Source organism: Emys orbicularis, chromosome 19, assembly GCF_028017835.1.
Source record: "Emys orbicularis isolate rEmyOrb1 chromosome 19, rEmyOrb1.hap1, whole genome shotgun sequence".
Taxonomy (NCBI): Eukaryota; Metazoa; Chordata; order Testudines; family Emydidae; genus Emys; species Emys orbicularis.
Window position 1 is genome coordinate 11,356,933 of NC_088701.1, and position 21,276 is coordinate 11,378,208.

Here is a 21,276-nt window from a genome sequence, read left to right on the forward strand (position 1 = left end):
AGGTCTTCCAGGGGGTACATCAACGGGCTACATAAAAAGCATTAGCGAAGTCAGTACAAACTAAAATTTCATACAGACAATGACTTGTTTATACTGCTCTATATACTGTTGGGTGTGTTTTGTTATAGGATTATAGTCTGTTAAAATATGTGTATATTAAATTCAATATGTAGTTTGTAAAGCTATAGCAGCAATCCAAGATGGAGTCTGAACTGCCATCTTGTGACTGCCATCTTGTTGTTTACTGTTATCATGGCCCAGTCATAACTGGATCCAACTGGTTTTTCCCGCCATTGGCCACTCCAAGGACAATTTTACCTCAGACCGTTTTCCACCCTTGCTGGGACTGTACCATATTTTCCCGCCATTAAATGCATAAAGGGACTGAGCTCCCTGCCGAGTGGTGCAGTCCAGCCCAGTGACTGTGTGTGCGCGGCTCATAGGGTGACCAGACATCCCGATTTTATCAGGACTCTCCCGATATTTGCTTATTTGTCCCGCGTCCCGACCTACCTTCGGTCGGGACACGAATTGTCCCGATATTTTGCCTCCACTCACAGGCGGAGCGGAGCCCGGAGGGGGCTCGCGCCCCCCCCGCCCCGACTCCGCCCCCTCCTTCTCCCATTGGATCCCTCTCCAAATCCCCACCCTGGCCCCGCCTCCAGCCCCACCCCCTCCCTGTCCCATTGGATCCCTCCCCAAATCCCCGCCTCTTCCCCAAGCATGCTGCATTCCTCCTCCTCCCCCCTCCCTCCCAGCCCTGCGCTGATCAGCTGTATGGCGGTGCACACGCTGGAGGGAGGGGGGAGGTGGAGACGGAGCGGAGGCAAGCTGGTGGGGGGGGCAGGGCGTGGAGCTCCGGCGGCCGTTTTTTTTTTTTGCTCCGCCCCCCCCCCCCCGCGTCCCGATATTTCACCTGCAATTTGAGCATGAACACAAGTTAGCAGATCTTCGATTGTTGGAGAAGCAAAAAATAGCAGAGTTAGAAAGAGAGAGAGAGAAAGAAGCCGATCAAAGAAAGAAGGAGGCAGATGAGAGAGAGAAAGAAGCCGATAAACGAAAGAAGGAGGCTGATGAGAGAGAAGAGAGAGCTCGTAAGGGGCGTCTAGAGCTGCTCGCTGCTGAACAGGAGACGGCCAGACTTCAGCTCCAAGTAATGGAAGAGCGGAGAAAGTCATCCCCACCTGGAACTCCACTTCCCCCCCGCCATGAGAGAAACTGGGAAAGGATGTGTCCCATTTACAATGATACTGAGGATATAGAGGAGTTTTTGTCTACCTTTGAACGCCTCTGCAATCTGTACCAGATCCCCGAGGGTCAGCGAATGCCTGTCCTGCTGACCAGACTGACTGGAAAAGCCAGGGAGGTATTTAATGAATTGGGGGAACAAGAAGCCTTGGATTATGGGTGGTTTAAAGATTCTGTGTTAAGGCGGGTCAAGGTTACTCCTGAATCTTACAGAGTTAAGTTTAGAAAGTTTAAGATGTCTAATGATTGTACTTGTCGCCTTTTGCACTCTAATTTTTTCTGCATCTTCTGTAGCCTCAGGTAAGGGCTGTGCTCTTGCCCCCTGATCACTGGCTATTAACAGATTTCTCAGTTCTTGATTTGTAGCTTTCTTTCTAAAGCTTATCCTCTTTTCTGAACACAAATTTTCCAGGGCTTTTTTGCCAAGTCCCTCATATGCTCTTTGCTCAGCCATTGCAGCAGCTCTTTAACCCACAAAACTCTCAATCCCGAAGTTCAAATTTGGATAGCGTGGGGTTTTGACCCAAAGCTTAATTGACCTGGTTCTGTGGATCCAAGCCCGACTACGCCACTGTGACGATGCGGTTCTGGCGGGACCCAACTGAGAGTGCCAATTCAGGACAAATTGCTAAAACAGGGCAGTTACAGCCCAAGGCTGGGGTTTCTCCACCTCTAAGGCAAACCAAACCAGCCAGACAAAGAGGACTTTGGTTTCACCCCACTGGCTAACCACAAGTCACACAAACAATTCCCTTAGACACTCCAGTTTCCCAGTATCATCACCAGTGCCACTCGTTATGGGGACAAATGGTTATGAAAACCAAAATCCCAATATCCACAAAAAAGGTTCTCTCGATCCCAAAGGACCAAGCCCCAGACCCAGGTCAATATACAACTCAGATCTTTCCCACAAATCACGCTGTTGCCAATCCTTTAGAATCTAAAATCTAAAGGTTTATTCATAAAGTGAAAAGGATAGAGATGAGAGTTAGAACTGGTTAAACGGAATCAATTACATACAGTAATGGCAAAGTTCTTGGTTCAGGCTTGCAGCAGAGATAGAATAAACTGCAGATTCAAATCAAGTCTCTGGAATACATCCCCCGCTGGGATGGGTCCTCAGTCCTTTGTTCAGAGCTTCAGTTTGTAGCAAAGTCCCTCCAGAGGTAAGAAGCAGGATTGAAGACCAAATGGAGCTGAGGCATCAGCCTTTGCATCCGAAGAAGTGGGCTGTAGCCCACGAAAGCTTATGCTCTAATAAATTTGTTAGTCTCTAAGGTGCCACAAGTACTCCTAGCCTTTTTATAGTTTTTCCAGGTGAAAGAACACCTCTTTGTTCTTACTGTGGAAAATTACAGCAAAATGGAGTCTGGAGTCACATGGGCAAGTTCCTGCATACTTTGCTGAGTTACAAGGCCTCTCTCCATGGGTCAACTGCATAGCTGATGGTCCTTAATGGGCCATCAAGCAAGCTAGACAGAGCTAACACCCACCTGTCTGGGAGGTTTCCCAGAAGCACAGCATAAGTTTGAAATACAGACAGTACAGAGCCAATATTTATAACTTCAACTACAAAAATGATACACATATCTAGGCAGCATAATCATAACCAGCAAACCATAAACCTGTCTTAGACACCTCATTTGACCCCCCTTTATACAAGATTTGGTGCCACTACAGGACTTTGGTTGCAACCATGTTCTATATGGTTCCAGATTATATCAATAACGTCACACGCACCTTCTGTGAGAGCAAGAAGCTGACCACAGACAAGGTGTGGTGGGGGTTGGGGGGGAGCGATTGGGGAATCCAGGCCAGAGGGACGGGGGGACCCATCCCACTGCCACTGATGGGGAGGGGAGGCTGCCCTGCTACCCTAGGAGGGGTTGGCGGGGGGTGGGGGAGCTGTCCCATTGCTCCCAGGGTTTGCCTGTAAAGGGCTAAAAGGTGTATATGGAGCCCCCTGCCCCCCAGCCAGAGCTCTGGAGCTCCTCACAGTGGGGGAGGGCGGAGGCCCATGGGGCGGGGTCAGACAGCAGGATCGGGGCCATGCAGGGAGAGCTGCAGGGAGCCAATGCTGGCATCTCCCCGGCCCGCTGCCGCTTTACACCTCGAGGGTTGCTCGGGTTGCGGGGCTCCCGGCTCGTTCCAGCTGGCCTGGGAAGAGCAGGTCTAACCCAAGCTGCAGCCATGCCAGGCCTGTGCCACCCAATTTTGAACATGGCCTGAGTGACCCGCCAGGTCCTGGCATGTGTGGCTGGGCTGCGGCGGCTGTCCCCGAGTGAGGCCTCTGCCCTGCAGGGGGCTCTGTGCGCTGGGAGGGGCCAGGATCTCACCACCCGCGTCCCCCCAGGCCAAAATCAAGGACCTGTCCCAGATCCTGAAGAAGATGCCCCAGTACCAGAAAGAGCTGAACAAGGTAACAGGGCTGGGGCTGTTAGTGGGCAGGGGGGCAGGGCATTCAGTGGGGCTGGTGAGGGACAGTAGGGACTCTCTGGGGGGCAGGGCACTCTGGGGGCTCTGTCCAGGTCTAGGCAGGAGCCCTGGCCCAGTGATGGGACTGCCTTACTGCCTGATGAGAGCTGCTGACCTGTCCCTTCAGGCAGAGCCATTTTCCTCCCAGGTGCCCTCCTGATCCTCCCCTCCAGCTGCCCCACTCCATCCCAGAGGTGGCTGCATGTCAGTGCTGGGCAAAACAATCCCTATATACTCGGCTTATACAGACAATTGGGGTTGCTCCTTTGGCAGAGGGGCCCTCCTTGGGGGCTGCGGGTGCCCTGGACCAGCCGGTGATGCAGTGCCACAGTAAACTCCCCCATGTCCCGGTCTCTCCCCGCAGTACTCCACGCGCCTGAACCTGGCCGAGCACTGCATGCGGCACTTCAAAGGGACGGTGGAGAAGCTGTGCAGCGTGGAGCAGGTGGGTCTGTGGGCAGAGCCTGGCTGGGGGGCAGAGTCTGGCTCATGGACTCAGCCCAGAGAGAGGGGTCTCAGAGCCGGAGGCTCGCTGGAGCCAGGGCCAGCCCCCCGCCATGCAGCACCAGGGGTGCAGAAGGGAGACATGGGGCTCAGGTTACTCCCAGGGGGCCCGTTACTCACCCCAGGGGGAGCTGACCCCAGGGAGGAGGGGGGCCTGGCACAGGGGGTAGGCGAGCTGTGGTCCGACTGTTGGGCCGTCTCGTCCCCCATCCCGCTGCGGGGGCAGGAGGAAGCGGAGCGGCCTGACCTGGGCCTTGTGTGTGCGCCTCCTCCCCCCCCAAAACCTGCCCATGGGGACGGACGTGGATGGGGAGAAGATCAAGGACCCCATGAAGATCATCGTGCCCGTCCTGCTGGACCCCAGTGTGCAGGCCTATGACAAGATCCGCATCATCCTGCTCCACATCTTCCTGAAGAATGGTAACGCCACAGGCCTGCAGGGGGCAGCACTAGGGGGCCTGCTGTTGCATGGGGCGCTCCTGGAGGCAGGGCCCAGGCCTGTGGGGCTGGGGGGGAATAGCACTGCTCAGACTGGCACACCCCCAGCCACACAGGGCATCTCCCGGCCTGCCGCTTCCCGGGGCCCTGTGTCCAGACAGGGCTCTACGGCCCTGTCTCCCCTCTGCCCACCTCTCGGTGCCTGTGAGCCAGACAGTGCACCGCACCCATGCTCCGCACTAACCCCTGGGGTCGGACCTGGCGGCCTTTGCTGCCCGCTGCTGCCTTCCAAGCAGTGTCCGCCCTCCACGCTCCCCCCAGCCCGTTCTCTGCAGGGAGGTGGGATGGAGACACACACCCGGAGCGGCCTCCCGGCCTGTTCTCTGTAGGGAGGGGGGATGGAGATGCACACCCAGAGCGCCCCACGGCACGTTCTCTGCAGGGAGGGGGGACATCCTTCCCTTCCTGCCGGCTGTTCAGATACCATGTTCTGTCTCTGAGCCCCCTGCGACCAGTTCCCTGCCCATCCCTTGTGTCATCCCTGTACCAGCTCCCTGCTTCTTCCTGCATCCAGCCCCTTCCCCCAGCTCTCCCTGACCCTGACACTTGGCACAGTCCCTCTTCCCCCATCGGTTCCTGCCCCATGCTGGCTCGGTGGGGCAGGGCCCTGCTCCGGGGCCCTTCCTGTAACCATGCTCAGGCACTGCCCCTGCGCCCATTGCCCAAGCCAGGGTGCTCTCATGTGGCTCCTCTGGCTGCCCAGTTCCCTGGCCAGGGGGCGCTGTGGAGTTGCAGGGCCTCCCCCTCTGCACTAAGCAGCAGTAAATGGTTTTGGGGGGGCTGGAGGGGGAAGGCGCATGTTGCACCTGACTGGCCGCAGGAGGGGGAGCCCAGATCAGGGGGAGGGGGGCTCCCACTGCACTGCCAGGGGAAGCTAGAGAGACCCCCTGCCCACAGTCCCTGAGGGAACCTGTGGAGGGAGGAGCAGCAAGGACCTGAATTCGACCATTAACTATGTGGGGTCCAGTGGCTTAGAGTGCATGGTGCTGGGAGCCAGGACTCCTGGGTTCTACCCCCAGCTCTGGGAGGGCAATGGGGTCCAGTGGGCAGGGCTGGCTCCAGGGTTTTTGCCGCCCCAAGCAGGGGAAAAAATAAAATAAAAGCCGCGATCGCGATTGCGATCGGCGGCAGCTCCACTGCGCCGCTTTCTTCTTCGGCGGCAATTCGGCGGCAGGTCCTTCCCTCCGAGAGGGACAGGGACCCTCTGTCGAATTGCCGCCGAAGAGCCCGACGTGCCGCCCCTTCCCCTTGGCCGCCCCAAGCACCTGCTTGCTCAGCTGGTGTCTGGAGCCAGTGGGCTAGAGCTGGGGGGCTGGGAGCCAGGACTCTTGGGTTTACCCCCAGCTTTGAGAGGGGTGGGAAGAGCAGGATCTCAGGGTTTGATCAGGGAACTAGGACTCCTGGGGCCATGGACTGAATGTGCCAAGGCTGTGGGTGCGTCCCAGGGGTGCTGGCGCTGACCTTTCTCTCCCCATGCAGGTGTGGGTGAGGAGAACCTCACCAACCTGATCCAGCATGCCAACATCCAGCAGCAGAGCAACATCATCCACAACATGCAGTTCCTGGGCACCTCCCTCACACCTGGGGTAAGGGACTGGGGCCAGGAGCCAGCAGCTGTACCCATGGCAGGGGGTATATCTGTGCTGCACAGGGGAGCCCAGGCCATCCTGGGGGTGCCCCTATGGCAATGACCTACTCCTAGCACAGAGGTGGCCTCTGCCCCTGTACAGTGGGGTGACGCCCTCCCCATATGAGGGTGACCCCTGAGTTACTCCCCATCTGGGGTGACCTCTTCTGCCCCTGCAGAGGATCCTGGGGGTCAGGACCTCAGATCGCCAGGGAGCTGGAGCTGGTGACCACTGCATGGGGTGGCCATGCGGTGAATGGGGGGAAGCAGCTCTGTTCTCCCATCAGTCTCTCTCCCCTCCTCTCTCTCTCTCTCTCTCTCTCTCTCTCTCTCTCGCTCAGTGATCCATTCTGTTCTTTTCTCTGTCTCTCCCCTGCCAGCCCGGCTGGAGCGACTCAGGTAGGCTGCGCTCTCCCTGTCTGCCCCCGTTCCCATCCCGCACCCCCTCCCTGCTGTCTCTCACCCCCTCTCCCTTCCTCCCCCAGAGCGGGCAGCTGCGACCCGAGAGGAAGGTGCGGCTGGAGTCCACCTACCAGCTCTCCCGCTGGACCCCCAGGCTCAAGGACGTCATGGAGGTACCGGGTTGTCTGCTTCCTGGCCTTGGGGGTGGGGGTCACACCTGGCAGGCTGGGCCCAAGGGGGAGGGGTTGGTTTGGGGTCAGCCATGTGTAGAGCCCTGCATATCCGCGCACCATTTCTGCGGATAGTAGATTGGCTGCAGATACAACCAGGTCGGGCTCTACTCCCCAGCAGCGCCTGGCCCGCGGCGTCCGGCTCAGGCAGCCAGTGGCTGGGCGACAGGTCAAAGTTGGGGCTGGCCGGCACCCACTCGCCTTGCCACGCTGAGAAGCACCAGTGTCCCCACCAGCTCCTGGGCAGCAGGATTTGGGATTGGAGCGGACGGGGCCCCAGCACCCCACCCCTCCACCCCACAGTGATGCAAAATGCTCTGCTGCTACCATGTGCTGTCACTCGTGACCCCCAGGAGCAGCACGTGATGAGACCCCCCAGCCCCTCCCCCCCAGCCACCGCCCCTTCCGCACTGCCCCTTCTCCTCGAGATCCTGCCCCCGCGCTGCCCCTTCCCCCCAGCCCCCACCCCCTCCATACTGCCCCTTCTCACGATCCTGCCCTCGCGCTGCCCCTTCCCCCCCGACCCCCTCAGCACTGCCTCTTCCCTGCAAGATCCCTTCCCCCGCCCTCGCTAGCTCTTGTAAGGGCTTGCTGCCGCTGGTGAGAATGCAGATAGAGGTAAAAGACGGCTAGGGGATCCTGGGCTGATGCACATCCACATTTTTGTATCCGTGCAGGGCTCTAGCCATGTGAGGGGCTCATCAGAGAGGCCTCTTCTGCTGCCATCCTTAGGGGTCTTAAATCATAGACACGAGTGCAGGAGAGTTGTCTTACCCGGTGCTGAGATGCTGCCACCTCTGGGGTGGAGCACGGGCGGTTTATACAGGGGTCCCTCACCGGGGCTGAATTCTTCCTGAGGAGTGGCAGGCAGCTGTTAACAGCCGCACAGCAGCACTGCCCGAGAGTCTAGAGCAGGAGGTGATCAGTGTGCGGGGCTGGAAGTGCAGGGGATCCAGGCAGCACACTGTCATGACTGGCACTGGAATCTGAATGGCCGGCAGGGTCCTTGGCCTAACCTCCAGTGAGCAGCAGCTGTTTGACGTTTATCTAAAGGACAGACTCCTGCAACATAGTACTGGTCACTGACTAACCGGGGAGAGCGCCCCCTGCAGAGCCCCCCACCCGCTCCCTGCAGTACAGCGCCCCCTAGTGCCGCACTGGGGCCAACACTGACTGCAAGGGGAGAGCGCCCCCTGCTGAGCCCCCAAACCATTCCCTGCAGCACAGAGCCCCCTAGCGCCGCACTGGGGTCATAGAGCACCCTCTGCTGACTCACTAGCACCCCCCCAGCACCTAGTGGCTTTTCTTTAGACGTCTCCTATCCAAGCGCTGCCTGGGCCCAAACCTGCTTTGCTTGTGAAAGGTGACATGGTGTCTCTCCTTCCCTCCACCCTTGCTGTGGGCTACGCCCCCATTGCCCTCCCCTGTGGGGCACTCCTCAAGGGGGTGGGGGGGCACACTTAGTTGCCTTCAACCTCCAGGCCAAGAATTAACCTCCCTGCCTGAGCTCCTGTCCCTGGCAGATCACAGGTGGGAGGCTCCCAGGCCCCTGCTCCAGCGTTGTGATGGTTCTTCCTGTGGGATTTTGGGGCAGGCAGTTGTGGTAGCCTCAGTCCCATGCCTAATCCAATCAGGGGCGCCTCCCCTCTGCGCCAGCCGCAGCTCGGCAGGCCTTAAGCTTCCCTGTACAAGTCAACCCAGCAGATTAATGTAAAAGCCCCCATTATGTGGCATTAGGATCTATCATAGCCTGGGCCCCCTGCGTGGCTGGGACACACTTCATGGGGCAAGAGGCAGGGCCTGGATCTGCCTGCAGCAGGGAAGGGGCACTGAGGGCAGCCCCCTGCCTCCCCACCCCCAAGTGAGGGGCCCTGGATCCGGCTGCAGGAGGTCTCTGCCCTCTCCATAACGGTGGATGGGTGGGGAGTTCACAGCGGGGCACTGAGCAGCTGAGGGGGATGGGGGGGGCATCACGGGAGGAGTCAGCGTGCTCTTTGCTGGCTCCCCATGCCCCACCCTGGAAAGGGGGCCCCAGGCTGCTCCCCCAGGGACTGTCAATCATTCACTGAGGAGCCTTCCCAGCCCCTCCCCCCAATGGGGCCCGGCTTGGCTCCCACGTCCGAGGTTCCTGCTGCTTGGCCCCTGTTGACCTGTCCTCCCCCCACACCTCAGGACATCATTGAGGACAAACTGGACAAGGAGCTGTGGCCCTTCGTGTCAGACCCAGTCCCTGCCGCCAGCCCCCAGGCTGCTGTCAGGTAAGGCTGAGCCTGGCTGGGCTGTGGGGGGCAGAGCCCTGACAGCGCCCCCCCCCCAGGTGTAGGCACCTCTGTGCCTGGGAGTGCATGGCCAGGACCCTGCCCTCTACAGGGGAGGGGGTGCCCAATAGCTGGAGCCCTGGACCCCTCTCACCATGTCCCCCGCACCGCAGCAGTCCCTCAGCCCCCGCTTCGGGCAGTGCCCACCCCTCCGCCTGGCATTCCCTCAGTGAGCCCCTGGTATCCACACTGCTCCTCTCACCCCCCAGCACCCGCTTCAGGCATTGGCACAAGAACAAGCCAGCGGCCGGGTACCGGACGGGCCCGCGCCTCATCATCTATGTGCTGGGTGGGGTGTCCATTTCTGAGATGCGCTGTGCCTACGAAGTGACCCAGGCCACGGAGGGCAAGTGGGAGGTGGTGATTGGTGAGTGGGGCGAGTCCTGAGGGGAGGGCGGCTGGAATGTCCAGGTCAGGGACAGTCGGGACCCCCTGGGAGGGGGAGACCCTAGAACTGCCTGCCCAGCACCCACAGGGCGCTCATGCCACCCTCTGTCCTCCCGCACCCGGGGGCCTGGGAACAGATGCGCTTGCCCCACCTACCTGCAGCCCCACATGGCTTGTATCTAGCCACCTGATCTCCTGGCCCCTGGCTCCCCAGTGCTCTCCTTGCCCAGGGACCATGTGTGGGGGTCCAGTCAGACACCCCCAGTAACACCCATAGGGATATGGCTCACCCCCTGCACACACCCCTCTAAGACCCAAGGGTGAGGAACGCTGTCAGCGTGTGGATTCTTGCCTGGCCATGCAGGGTACAGCGGCACGAGGGGTGCGGTGCCAGGCCGCGGCGGGCAGGAGACAGCCCCTCCCCCCCTGCACTAGAGCAGGGTCCAGCTGCAAGAATGGGGGAGATGGTGATGCCAGCCTCATGCCCGCCCCACTGTGCCCACCGCTGCCAACCACCTCTCTCCCCCCCAGGTTCCAGTCACATCCTGACCTGACCCCCAAGCGTTTCCTGGATGATGTCCAAGCCCTCGACCATGAGGCCCCCGTGGAGGCCTAGAAGCAGCCCCCTCCCCCCAGAGACTCTGCCCCCCACAGCTTGCTGCCTCCAGCTCCACCTGCTCTTCTCAACAAGGCACCTTCCCCCCTACTCCTGGCAGCAGTGTCAGTTCTTCGGGGAGGGACGGGAGAGGGGACGGGACCCCCAGGCTGCTTGGCTGTTAGGACAGGGGGCAGGCCAGGCTCTCTCCCTCTGGCACAGCGTCTAGGGTGGCCACCGTGCCCCCAATGGGATAGGGGAAGAGTCAGACTCCGTTATCTACAGCCTCAGCCATTCCTACCTCCCCTCCCTGGGACCCAAAGCATAGCCCCTCCCCCTCCTGTCACCCCTCTGCCAGTGATGGGGGGTGCACAGAGGCTGCTACCAGAGATTGGCTTTGGGGGGGATGTGATCCAGCCACTGAGCCCCAGGCTGTGTCTGTCCAGTCTGCAAAGGGTTAAAGAGAACCCCCCTTCTGCCCCCATCTCATCCCCCTTCACCGCTTTGGGGTGTTGGCCCAGCCCTGGCTCCCTGCACCCCTCCTGCCACAGCCTGGCACCCTGGCTTCTCGGCCCTGTCCCCTCAGTGGGGACCTCGGCTCCAGAAGGGGGGAGGGGTCCTAGGAGGAGTTGCAGTCAGGTGCCCAAGTAAGGGGGGGTGGAGCCAGGACTGCATAGAAGGCGCGTCCAGGGTTAGTCAGCAGCTAGGGCCCCGCAGGACGAGCTCGCCGCCCCGATGGGCCTGGATCAAATGCCCCTGCCCAGTGGCAGACACCTCCCCAGTGCCTTTCCCTGGGTATCAGAGCCACCCCCTGGGCACCTGGAGCCCCAGCTCCATCTGGGGCACCCAGCTCCAGCCCCCTGGGTCTGATCAAGCCCTGAGCCACGCCTCACCCCCTGCATCCCACGGGCCCTAGAGGTTCCCTCCCTCTTGCCCGTCAGCAGGGCTGTGCTGGGGCAAGCGCTGGCAGGAGTGACCCCAGGTAAAGCAGTGACCTCCTTTACCAGGAGTGACCTCCCAGAGCGGTAAAGAGAACTCTGTGTGTGTATCTGTGTCTGTTTTCCCTGCTCTGAGCCCCCCCCGGCTACTGCCCTACTGGGCATGTTCCTGGGCCAGTAAAGTGCGATGCCAAAGGCTGGCCGAGGACTTTGCTGCTGTTCACAGGCGGGGAAGGGGAAGGGGAAGGAAGGGGACGGGGCTGGGTGTGTGGCTGAGGACCCAGGGTGCCAGGGAGCGGTATCACCCCAGCTCCCCCTCTGGCCCTGCTCCAGGTCCCTGGCTCCGAGTCACCCGGCCAGCCCTGCCTCCTTCCCCCCTCCCGCCCCCAGGAGCAGGGTGGGGCAGTAGCTGGAGTGTTGGACTAGGGCCTGGGGGCAGCTCTGCTCTGGCCTGTGGACGCCCCCTGCTGGTGCAGTGCTGGCTCACCCAGCCGTGCCCCAGAACCTACACAGTTCCCGCTGCCCCGACTCACTTGTTCTGCCTCTCTGGTGCGTGTGCCAGAGGGATCAGCAGGGAGCCCCAGGAGTCCCCCCAAGCCATCAAGTGTGGGGTTGGGGCAGGCACTGAGCGAGTACCAGGGCCCAGTCCCCAGGCTGGCCCCCACAGGGAACCATACCTACCCAGCCCCTGCCCCTCCCAGAATCAGCGCTGGAACCCAGCCCCCTGCGTCCCAGCTCCCGCTCTAACCACTAGCCCCCGCTCCCCGCTCAGATCTGGGACAGAACACCTGCGTCCTTGCTCCCCCTCTAGGGCCTGGCCTTTGCCCCAACCCCCACCTCCTCCATCTTCCTGTGCCTAGAGCTGCCCCAGGGTCCCGCTACCCCGGCTGCTGCTGGCCCCCAGCCCTTGGGGCCCTGTTCCTGCGCTGGCACCTGCATTGTGTGAGCAGCTGCTATAGGCTCGTCCCGACTCCCGCCAGCCAGGCCAGGCCTCCCCTCTGGCACTCTCTAGCCTGTACCAGCAGCTGGGGGTGCAGTGGCTGTCTCCCCAAGCCCCCCCACTCCCGTTGGAGGGTGAAAGGAGACAAGGAGGGGCTGTGAGAGAGCCCCATTCTCCTACCCTTCCCGCAGCCTGCTCCCCCGGCCCAGCTCGGAGACTCGCCCTGCCTCTGTAGTCACTGGGCATGGGGTTAGCGCCATCAGCAACCTCCCCCCCCCACCAGCTGGAGACAGTGAGAGACCAGTGCCAGGTCAAGGACCTGCCCCAGGTCCCGGAGGGGTATGGGGGATCAGGGCCCAGACCAGGGGTGACCGTGGTGGGGGATCAGACCCATCACTCATGAGGGTTGGGGGTTGTCTAACTTTCCTCTCAACATGCTCACGGGCCATGGCCCCTCCTGCCCTCTCCCAGCCCATCCCCTGCTCCCTTGGTACCCAAGGGGCACTCAGCCAGCCACACATGGTCGTGCACCCCACGAGGTGGGAGGGAGGCTCCAGGCCTGTGAGCTTTGCTGTGCCAAGGACCAAACCCCCCTTACCAGGGTCCCGGGAGATTTTGGTGATGCACAGAGTCACTGAGTGGCTCTGGTTGCCTGTGAATGCCCCTTCCCCCCGCCCAGACCTGCAGTGTCCCAGCCAGGCCAGTGTGTGGGGGAGGGCAGCACTGCTATTGCAGGCAGTTGGAGAGGGCGGGGGCTGGAGGGCACTGACTTGGCCATGCAGCCCTGGGTTGGGGCCTAGGCTGAGCCAGGTTTGGCGCAGGGATGGCCTGGCTCGGCGCGCCCTGTTTGTGATCATCTGAGCCTGGCCTAGGCCACGTTAGGCTAGCACCCCTTCAAGCCCAGTGCCCCTGGCTAGTTCAGGGGTGGGGAGGGCAGGAAGCTGCTTCCCAGCCCTGCTGGGGGCTGCCCTGGCTGGGAGACAGGCAGAGGGAGAAAAATAACATGAAACCTCAATAACAGGCACCCAGAGCAGGAGTGACTCACATGGATTTGGGAAGAGAGCCGGGCATGGAACTCAGGAGTCCTGTCTCCCAGCCCCTGATCTAACCCCTAGACCCTACTCCCCTCCCAGAGCTCAGCACAGAACCCAGGAGTCCTGCCTCCCCGCCTCCCCCCACTCTGCCCATCCTCCTCTCCCCTCATACCCCTGCTAATAATTGCACACGCAGCCTGCTGGGGAATGTGCCCCAGAACAGGTCAGTCCCTTCGAGCCCAGCAGGCCCTGTTTCCCCTGCCCCCTGGGCCAGCTCCTCTCTCCCTGCTGGGCAAATGAGCACTGCCAGCGCTGCGTGCCTGCTGTGGACGGGGTCAGAGACCCTGGCACCCCTGATCTGCTGCTCGGGCCCAGCACAATCTGCTCAGCTGCGGAGCTTTCCGTCCCTGATCTCCGTGGGGAATTATCAGCCACAATTAACACCCATTTGGATAATTGCTGCGCAGCTGCCAGGCGGGTGGGCGGCGGATTGGGGGCGCAGCATTAAAACGCTCCAGCAGAGACACCTGCCCAACTGTGGGCTCGCCAGCTCCCCCCATGGCTGCCCTTACAGCTGGGCTGCCACCGGGGCACCGTGTGCACCCCGGGCCTGCACCTTGAGCAAGGGGGACCCCAGCCACACACACTGTACCCCTCAGCCTGCCCCCAGAAGCATGAGGGGGGTGCAGGCCTGAGACAGCCGGCCATGGGCCTGGTCGGTGCTGGGCAGGAGGGTGGATCTAGCAAACAGGCCCAGCCTCCAGTCCCTCCCTGGGCAGAGGGCACGATGCTGCCCTGGCTCTGCCACGCTCTGCCCCAGGCCCTGGTGAGGACAGCAGGAGAGGGTTGCACGTGTCAGCCCAAGCTGTGGGCCTGGGGGAGCTGATCACTGGGCTGGTCCCAGCCTTGGGGGCTGGTGGGAATGGGGTGCTGTGACATTGCACTCTATATGATTTTATAAAAATAAGCTAATGAGTGAATATAATGTAACTGGAATATGCTTCATGCAAAAGGTCTCTTGTAATGTATCATTACAAAGCTTATAATCTACTGAGTGTGATCATCCTATTTGTATAAATGTACCACTCTTGTATCTGGGACTAGAAATATGAAATATAACTCTGAGGGCCTATTGTAATTATGCAAAGTGTGGGCCATTAATGGTTGTTTGGACTCTTGATGGCTCCCATCAACCAGGACAATTGACTGTGGATGGCTCTGTTTGCAGGCAGCCTTCCTGTGAGTCAGGCTGGGAGGAATGAAGGCTTGGGGTCTGACAGTGACATGTGATCATGTCACCTGAACTAGAATCCATCTTTAACCTAGTGCTTTTCCATTGAGAAGGGGCGGAGGGGTGGGGGGAACCCAGAGAGACAAAGGATTCCCGCCTTATGCAAAAGATATATAAAGGGCTGGAACAGAACAAAGGAGGGCCATCACGGAAGAATCCCATGCACTGCTACAGACTAGGGACCGAATGGCTAGGTAGCAGTTCTGCAGAAAAGGACCTAGGGGTCACAGTGGACGAGAAGCTGGATATGAGTCAACAGTGTGCTCTTGTTGCCAAGAAGGCTAACGGCATTTTGGGCTGTATAAGTAGGGGCATTGCCAGCAGATCGAGGAACGTGATCGTTCCCCTTTATTCGACATTGGTGAGGCCTCATCTGGAGTACTGTGTCCAGTTTTGGGCCCCACACTACAAGAAGGATGTGGAAAAATTGGAAAAAGTCCAGCGGAGGGCAACAAAAATGATTAGGGGTCTGGAGCACATGACTTATGAGGAGAGGCTGAGGGAACTGGGATTGTTTAGTCTCCAGAAGAGAAGAATGAGGGGGGATTTGATAGCTGCTTTCAACTACCTGAGGGGGGGTTCCAAAGAGGATGGAGCTCGGCTGTTCTCAGTGGTGGCAGATGACAGAACAAGGAGCAATGGTCTCAAGTTGCAGTGGGGGAGGTCTAGGTTGGATATTAGGAAACACTATTTCACTAGGAGGGTGGTGAAGCACTGGAATGCATTACCTAGGGAGGTGGTGGAATCTCCTTCCTTGGAGGTTTTTAAGGTCCGGCTTGACAAAGCCCTGGCTGGGATGATTTAGTTGGGAATTGGTCCTGCTTTGAGCAGGGGGTTGGACTAGATGACCTCCTGAGGTCCCTTCCAGCCCTGATATTCTATGATTCTATGATTCTATGAAGAATCCCCTAGCTACCACCTGAGCTGGAACAAGAGCTGTGCCCAGGCCTGGAAGGTGTCCAGTTTGAGGAAAAAACTTACTGAAGCATCTCTAAGGGGAGATTATCTGTATTCAGTTTGGTTAGACATAAGATTTGCATGTTTTATTTTATTTTGCTTGGTAATTCACTTTGTTCTGTCTGTTACTACTTGGAACCACTTAAATCCTACTTTCTGTATTTAATCAAATCACTTTTTACTTATTAATTAACTCAGAGTATGTGTTAATACCTGGGTAGGCAAACAGTTGTGCATATCTCTCTATCAATGCTATAGAGGGCGAACAATTTATGAGTTTACCCTGTATAAGCTTTATAAGGGTAAAACAGATTTATTTGGATTTAGACCTCATTGGGAGTTTGGCAACTAAGTGTTAAAGACAAGAACACTTCTGTTAGCTGCTTTCAGGTGCTTTCAGGGGACGTGATTCAGACCTGGGTCTGGGTTTGCAGCAGGCTAGCGAGTCTGGCTCAAACCAGGCAGGGCACTGAGGTCCTAAGCTGACGGGGCAAGAAAGCAGGGGCAGAAGTAGTCTTGGCACATCAGTTGGCAGCTCCCAAGGGGAGGTTCTGTGATCCAACCTGTCACAGGTGCCAAGATGCCCCTTCCTCCCAGTGCCAGTTGTGCCAGGACCCCCAAGGCCTTTGGGCCTGGATTGGGTGGATCATGACTCAGCCTTGAGCTTTCACCCAGACAGCCAAGTCAAATATGATGAGGATTACTGAAAATCTAGTTCATTATATAAAAAGTTTTACCAATCCCAAAGGATCAGACACATTACCCACCAAGTTAATGAATATTTCAGATCTTACTCAAATCCATGCTAACAGCCAATTCTTATGAAATAAACTAAAATGTTTTTAAAGAGAAAGTATTGGGTAGAGATCATTATACATACAGATATGAATAGAGTTCTTAGATCAGTTTCATAGTAGAGATGGTGAGCTTTAGAGTTGCAAAAAGTACTTGCAGAATTAATCCATAGGTTACAGTCCAGTGTCCAATATTAGGGTGATTCAGAATTGTGACTCAAACTTCCCCTGATGCAGCTTAAACAGATCTGAGATGAGGGGATCAGGGCCCTAGAGTTCTTTGTATAGTTTTCTAGCAGCCTCTTGACATTGTTGCAGTCCTTGGGTGAACAATAGGCAATTATCCTAGCTTTGAAGTATTTCCTAAGCATCACCGATAATTAGCTACATGGATTAACAAAAGGCAACTGCCCATCGTCAGCCATTCACAGGTAGTTTACTACGAACTTCAGAGAGAAATAAGGACGATGATATTACTACATTCACATTTCATCTAAATGTTAACATTTCCTTTTAATCTCTGAATTAACATAATACAGTGGTAGACAGGAACCATTTGGTTATATTGTCAGCCTCTAACAATATACATGTAAGCACACACAAAACACAATCATTAACCACTAATATGTCTTAAAGGTTGAATCTGGGTCAATTAGCCTGCTAGTTGTGTAACCCTTTCTGGCCCTGTGTCACAAACCCTAATACCTAGTTTAACAACACTAACACCCAGGCAAGCCAGACTGGTTCCAGCTATGTCTTTGTCTGACACCTGGTCTGCCAGCATCACAGTCTGTATTCCTAGACTGGGTGATCCCCTGTCTTTTGTAATGTTTCTTTTTTTACCTCCAAGAGGTTTCAATTGTTTGCAGTTCTCTCTGGTGGTTTTCCATGGATAGTCTTGGGATGGAGCAAGGCTGGACAATTGAGCCTTGCATGACATCACCGGCTAACCGGGGCAGGTACAACTCCTTCCTGCTTGAACAGGCCATCACTGAGACATATTATCCCCTAGTGACTGACTTTTACTCCAAGTTTATAAAGCATGCTGTCAATATAAAAATATTATTCCTTAAATATTACCTCTACATACATATGTCTTGTAATGAGTACAAATCTTGACAAGTTATGAGCTTGCTGTAGATACCTTATACATTACTGTTTATGAGCAATATCCTGCAAGTCTTGGTTGGTGTAGAGAGTTTGTCGCGTCAGAGGTGAGAGATGTTTGCAAAGAACAAGGGACCCTTTGCCAAGGAGTCGCTATGTCACATCTCCTCTTTCATTATTACCACCCCTTGGTGCTGCTCATGTAATTCCACTAGCAGCCTTTTCTGTAAGCTTTCTGGTATTATTACTCATAGGCACCATGGCAAACAACCATTCTCCATGGATAACTCCACTTTCTTCTTCGAGTGATTGTTCACATCCATTACACATTAGGTGTGCGCGCGCAGCGTGCACGGACGTCGGAAACTTTTCCCCTTAGCGGCTCCCGTCGGGCCGGCAGGGGAGCCCCGCCAGAGTGGCACCTCGTGCTGCATACATACCCCTGCCGCCCCGACCCTCGCTCAGTTCCTTCTTACCGTGCGTGGCGGCGTTAGAACAGCTCTTTATCTCTCGACCTGAGAGTGTCCCTTAGCATTGTTATCAGTGTTAGCAGTTAGCAGTTGTTAATAGTTAGCAGTAGTTAGCAGTTATCGTTAGTGGATAGTTAAGCTTTCTTTGTTCTAGATGTTTGGAAGCTCTTCCAACACCAGCCCTGGGCTGCGGGGCATGCCGCAGGCCCAAGGCTTTAAGGCTTGTGCCACGTGCCGCAAGCCTATGCCTATTAGTGATCCCCATGACTCGTGTCTCTGTTGCCTGGGGGAATCACATCAGACGGAGCGCTGCAAAATTTGCAAGGCCTTTAAATGCGGACATTAAAAAGAAATAGACTTTCACCTCAAGCAGCTGCTCATGGAGGCCGCTCTGCAATCTTCGGCCTCAGACCATCCGACCTCGGCACTGGCATCCTTGGTGCGGAGTGCCCTGGCGTCAGTTCGCGATCCGGCACCGGTGGGGCATGGCAAGCATACCGCATTGAGACGACAAGACCGGCCCCAGCACCGTTCGACCTCGCCGGCCCGGTCGAAGGGCCAGCCTAAGACCCGAGGGTGCTCCCCGCATAGGAAGGCGGCACCGCCAAGGGAATTGTGCGTGCAAAAGGGCAGTGCTGCCCTAGGACATGACCCGGCACCGGTGGCTCCGGCGCCGAAGAGCCTGTTGAGCCCTGGGCTAAGCGCCTTGAGTGTGGAGGAGCTCCTAGAACAGCCCTCCGGGCCGGAAACCTTTGAGGCGGCAAAGGACCTCATTGAATTATCCGCAACAAGCCCCCTCCCTGCCAAGGAGAAGCCTCCGGCACTGGCACCAAGACTGCTGTCCAGAGGCAAACCGGCAATGGTGCGCCCTTTGAGGTCACCATCCCGGCACCGCTCCCGGCATCAGTCCTGGTTGAGCTCAGCCTCGGTGGACTCCCAGCTGCCCCTGACTCAGCGGGCCTCAAGGGCACCAGACCCCAGCCAACACACGGCACTGGTTCCACCAGTGCAGCGATCCCCGGCATCATCGCCAGGCCGGCACCGGGGCAAAGCAAGGCTGCAGTCCCCAGGCCCGACCACAAGCCGTCGATCCCAGTCCCGGTCGATGAGGCACCGTTCTCCAGCCATGCAGCAGCACCATTCCACAGCACCACCCTGGCCTTCGAGGTCACTGTCCTCGGAATCCGAGGTGGACTCGGGCCGCTCCAGCTATGCCCGCAGGGCACCAGCTAGCAGGGAGCCCCAAACCCCGTGGCACTCCCAATGAGGCCCGCCAGGGCAGTGGCCCTTTTGGACACCATGGGCCTATCACCAGCAGCAAGGGCCCCACTCCAGAGCCTCGAGGTCCCAGTCCCCGCACAGATGCCCTTCTGCACCCAAGGAGGCCACGGTTTCCAGGCCACCAGACGCTTCTACGGAGCACAGGAAGGCGGAAGCGGCACCGAGCCCGGTGCTGTCCCAAACGCTGTCAGTCAGACAGGCCCCAGATGAGCCCCCACCTTGCAAGGAGGTGCAGGAAGGGCTAGACGACGAGGCGCAGAAGGCCCTAACTTCTTTGTCCTCTCCAGATGAAGCCGTGGCGGGCACAGCGGTATTGGGGCCTCCCCCGATCGACCACAGGACGCACCAGGAGTTGCTCCGCAGGGTAGCCCAGAACTTGGGCCTGCAGGCAGAGGAGGCGGTAGAGCAGGAGGATCCTATGGTGGACATCTTAAGCCCTGAAGGCCCCTCCAGAATCGCGCTCCTGCTCATAAAAACAATCCAGTCAAACTATAAGACGGTCTGGCAGACTCCAGCCTCCAGTGCGCCAACAGCAAAGGGCGTAGAGAGGAAGTACTTTGCCCCTTCCAAGGGTTATGACTTCCTCTTCTGTCACCCGGCCCCCTGTTCACTGGTCATCTCCACGGTCAACGAACGGGAACGACATGGGCAGCAAGCTCCAGCTCCCAAGGCCAAGGAGGCAAAGCGCCTGGACCTATTCGGCAGAAAGGTCTATTCCTCTGGGGGCCTCCAATTGAGGATCGCGAATCAGCAGGTGATCCTGAATAGGCAAAATTTCAATTCCTGGGCAACAGTCTCCAAATTTAAGGACTCCTTATCCCAGGACTCTCAGCCTGAGTTCACGGCCCTCATGGACGAAAGGAAGGCAGTAGCCAAAACCTCTCTACAGGCCTCCATTGACTCGGTGGATGCAGCAGCCAGAACAATCACCTCAGGAGTGGTGATGAGATGCTTGGCATGGCTGCAGGCTTCAGGCCTTCCACCAGAGGTCCAAAATACCCTTCAAGACCTCCCGTTCTAAGGGTCCGGCTTCTTCTCGGACCAAACAGATGCCAGGCTGCATAGCCTTAAAGATTCCCTGGCAACCCTTAAGTCGTTGGGGATGCACGCCCCGGTGATGCAGAGGAAACCCTTCAAGCCCCAGCCTCTGCAACAAAGGCAATACCAACCTTGCCCTAGACAGGAGCCATACTGCAGGAGGGGCAGAGACAACAGGCGCAGGCGGAACCACACGCCTAGCCAAGGCCAGGGCAAGGGCAAGCCGCAACCCGGCAACAAGCAGGGGTTTTGAAGGTGCGCTCGAGGACAGCGCACTGAACCAGTTACCGGATCCTTCCCTATGTTTCCTGAACCGCTTGTCCCACTTCTACCATGCGTGGTCCCATATAACATCAGACTGTTGGGTCCTACGCATGGTGAAAGTGGGATACACGCTTCAGTTCTCCTCCTCCCCTTCCTCCCACCCCCCTTCCCCGTCCCTCTTCAGGGAGCCCTCTCACGAGCAACTCCTGATGCAGGAGGTACAGACCCTCCTCGAGGCGGGGGCTGTGGAAGAGGTCCCTCGGGACCTAAGGGGAAAGAGGTTTTACTCCTGGTATTTCCTTATCCCCAAAGCAAAGGGGGGTCTTCGTCCCATTTTAGACCTGCGCGGACTCAACAAATTCTTAGTCAAGGCCCGCTTCCGCATGGTCTCCCTGGGCTCTATTATCCCATCCCTGGATCAGCGGGATTTGTACCCTGCCCTCGATATGAAAGATGCGTACTTTCACGTCACCATTCATCCCGCTCACCGGTGATTCCTGCAGTTCACCATAAACCAGCACCATTACCAGTTTACAGTGCTACCTTTCGGCCCGGTGACGGCCCCGTGTGTATTCACGAAATGCATGTCAGTAGTGGCAGCCTTTCTTCGAAAAAGAAAAATGCGAGTGTACCCATACTTGGACGACTGGCTCCTCGCGGTCGGTCCAAGGAGGAGGTCCGTTCCCATGTGGCGATGGCACTGAACCTATTCCACGGACTAGGTCTCCTAGTCAATGTGCTCAAGTCCTCCCTGATACCCACGCAAAGGCTGGAGTTCATCGGGGCAGTCCTGGACTCAGTACAGGCACGAGCGAGCCCCCCGGAATCCAGATTTCCAGCCATCCAGTGAGCCATAGACTCAATGCGGAGGTTTCCCA

The 21,276-nt window shown here is 57.7% G+C and overlaps 1 protein-coding gene and 1 pseudogene across 1 annotated transcript; both read left to right on the forward strand.

Annotated features, from left to right (window-relative positions):
- The window catches only part of LOC135891988 (adhesion G protein-coupled receptor E2-like), a 1,091,233-nt pseudogene that overhangs the window by 410,104 nt on the left and 659,853 nt on the right, over nucleotides 1–21,276 (forward strand).
- Nucleotides 2,945–10,243, forward strand: LOC135891906 (syntaxin-binding protein 2-like). The gene is made up of 9 exons (XM_065419596.1): nucleotides 2,945–3,022; nucleotides 3,602–3,667; nucleotides 4,088–4,169; nucleotides 4,510–4,647; nucleotides 6,205–6,311; nucleotides 6,838–6,927; nucleotides 9,157–9,242; nucleotides 9,512–9,669; nucleotides 10,221–10,243. Exons 1-9 carry the CDS (start codon nucleotides 2,945–2,947, stop codon nucleotides 10,241–10,243), a joined length of 828 nt encoding a protein of 275 aa, XP_065275668.1.

What these genes read in the sequence shown, in the direction of transcription:
- LOC135891906 (XM_065419596.1), top strand. Translation starts at nt 2,945, where the DNA reads ATGTTCTATATGGTTCCAGATTATATCAATAACGTCACACGCACCTTC. An exon ending in GCACCTCCCTCACACCTGGG is followed by an intron (nt 6,312 to 6,837) that starts GTAAGGGACTGG and finishes TTCCTCCCCCAG; the next exon opens with AGCGGGCAGCTGCGACCCGA. An exon ending in CAAGTGGGAGGTGGTGATTG is followed by an intron (nt 9,670 to 10,220) that starts GTGAGTGGGGCG and finishes TCTCCCCCCCAG; the next exon opens with GTTCCAGTCACATCCTGACC.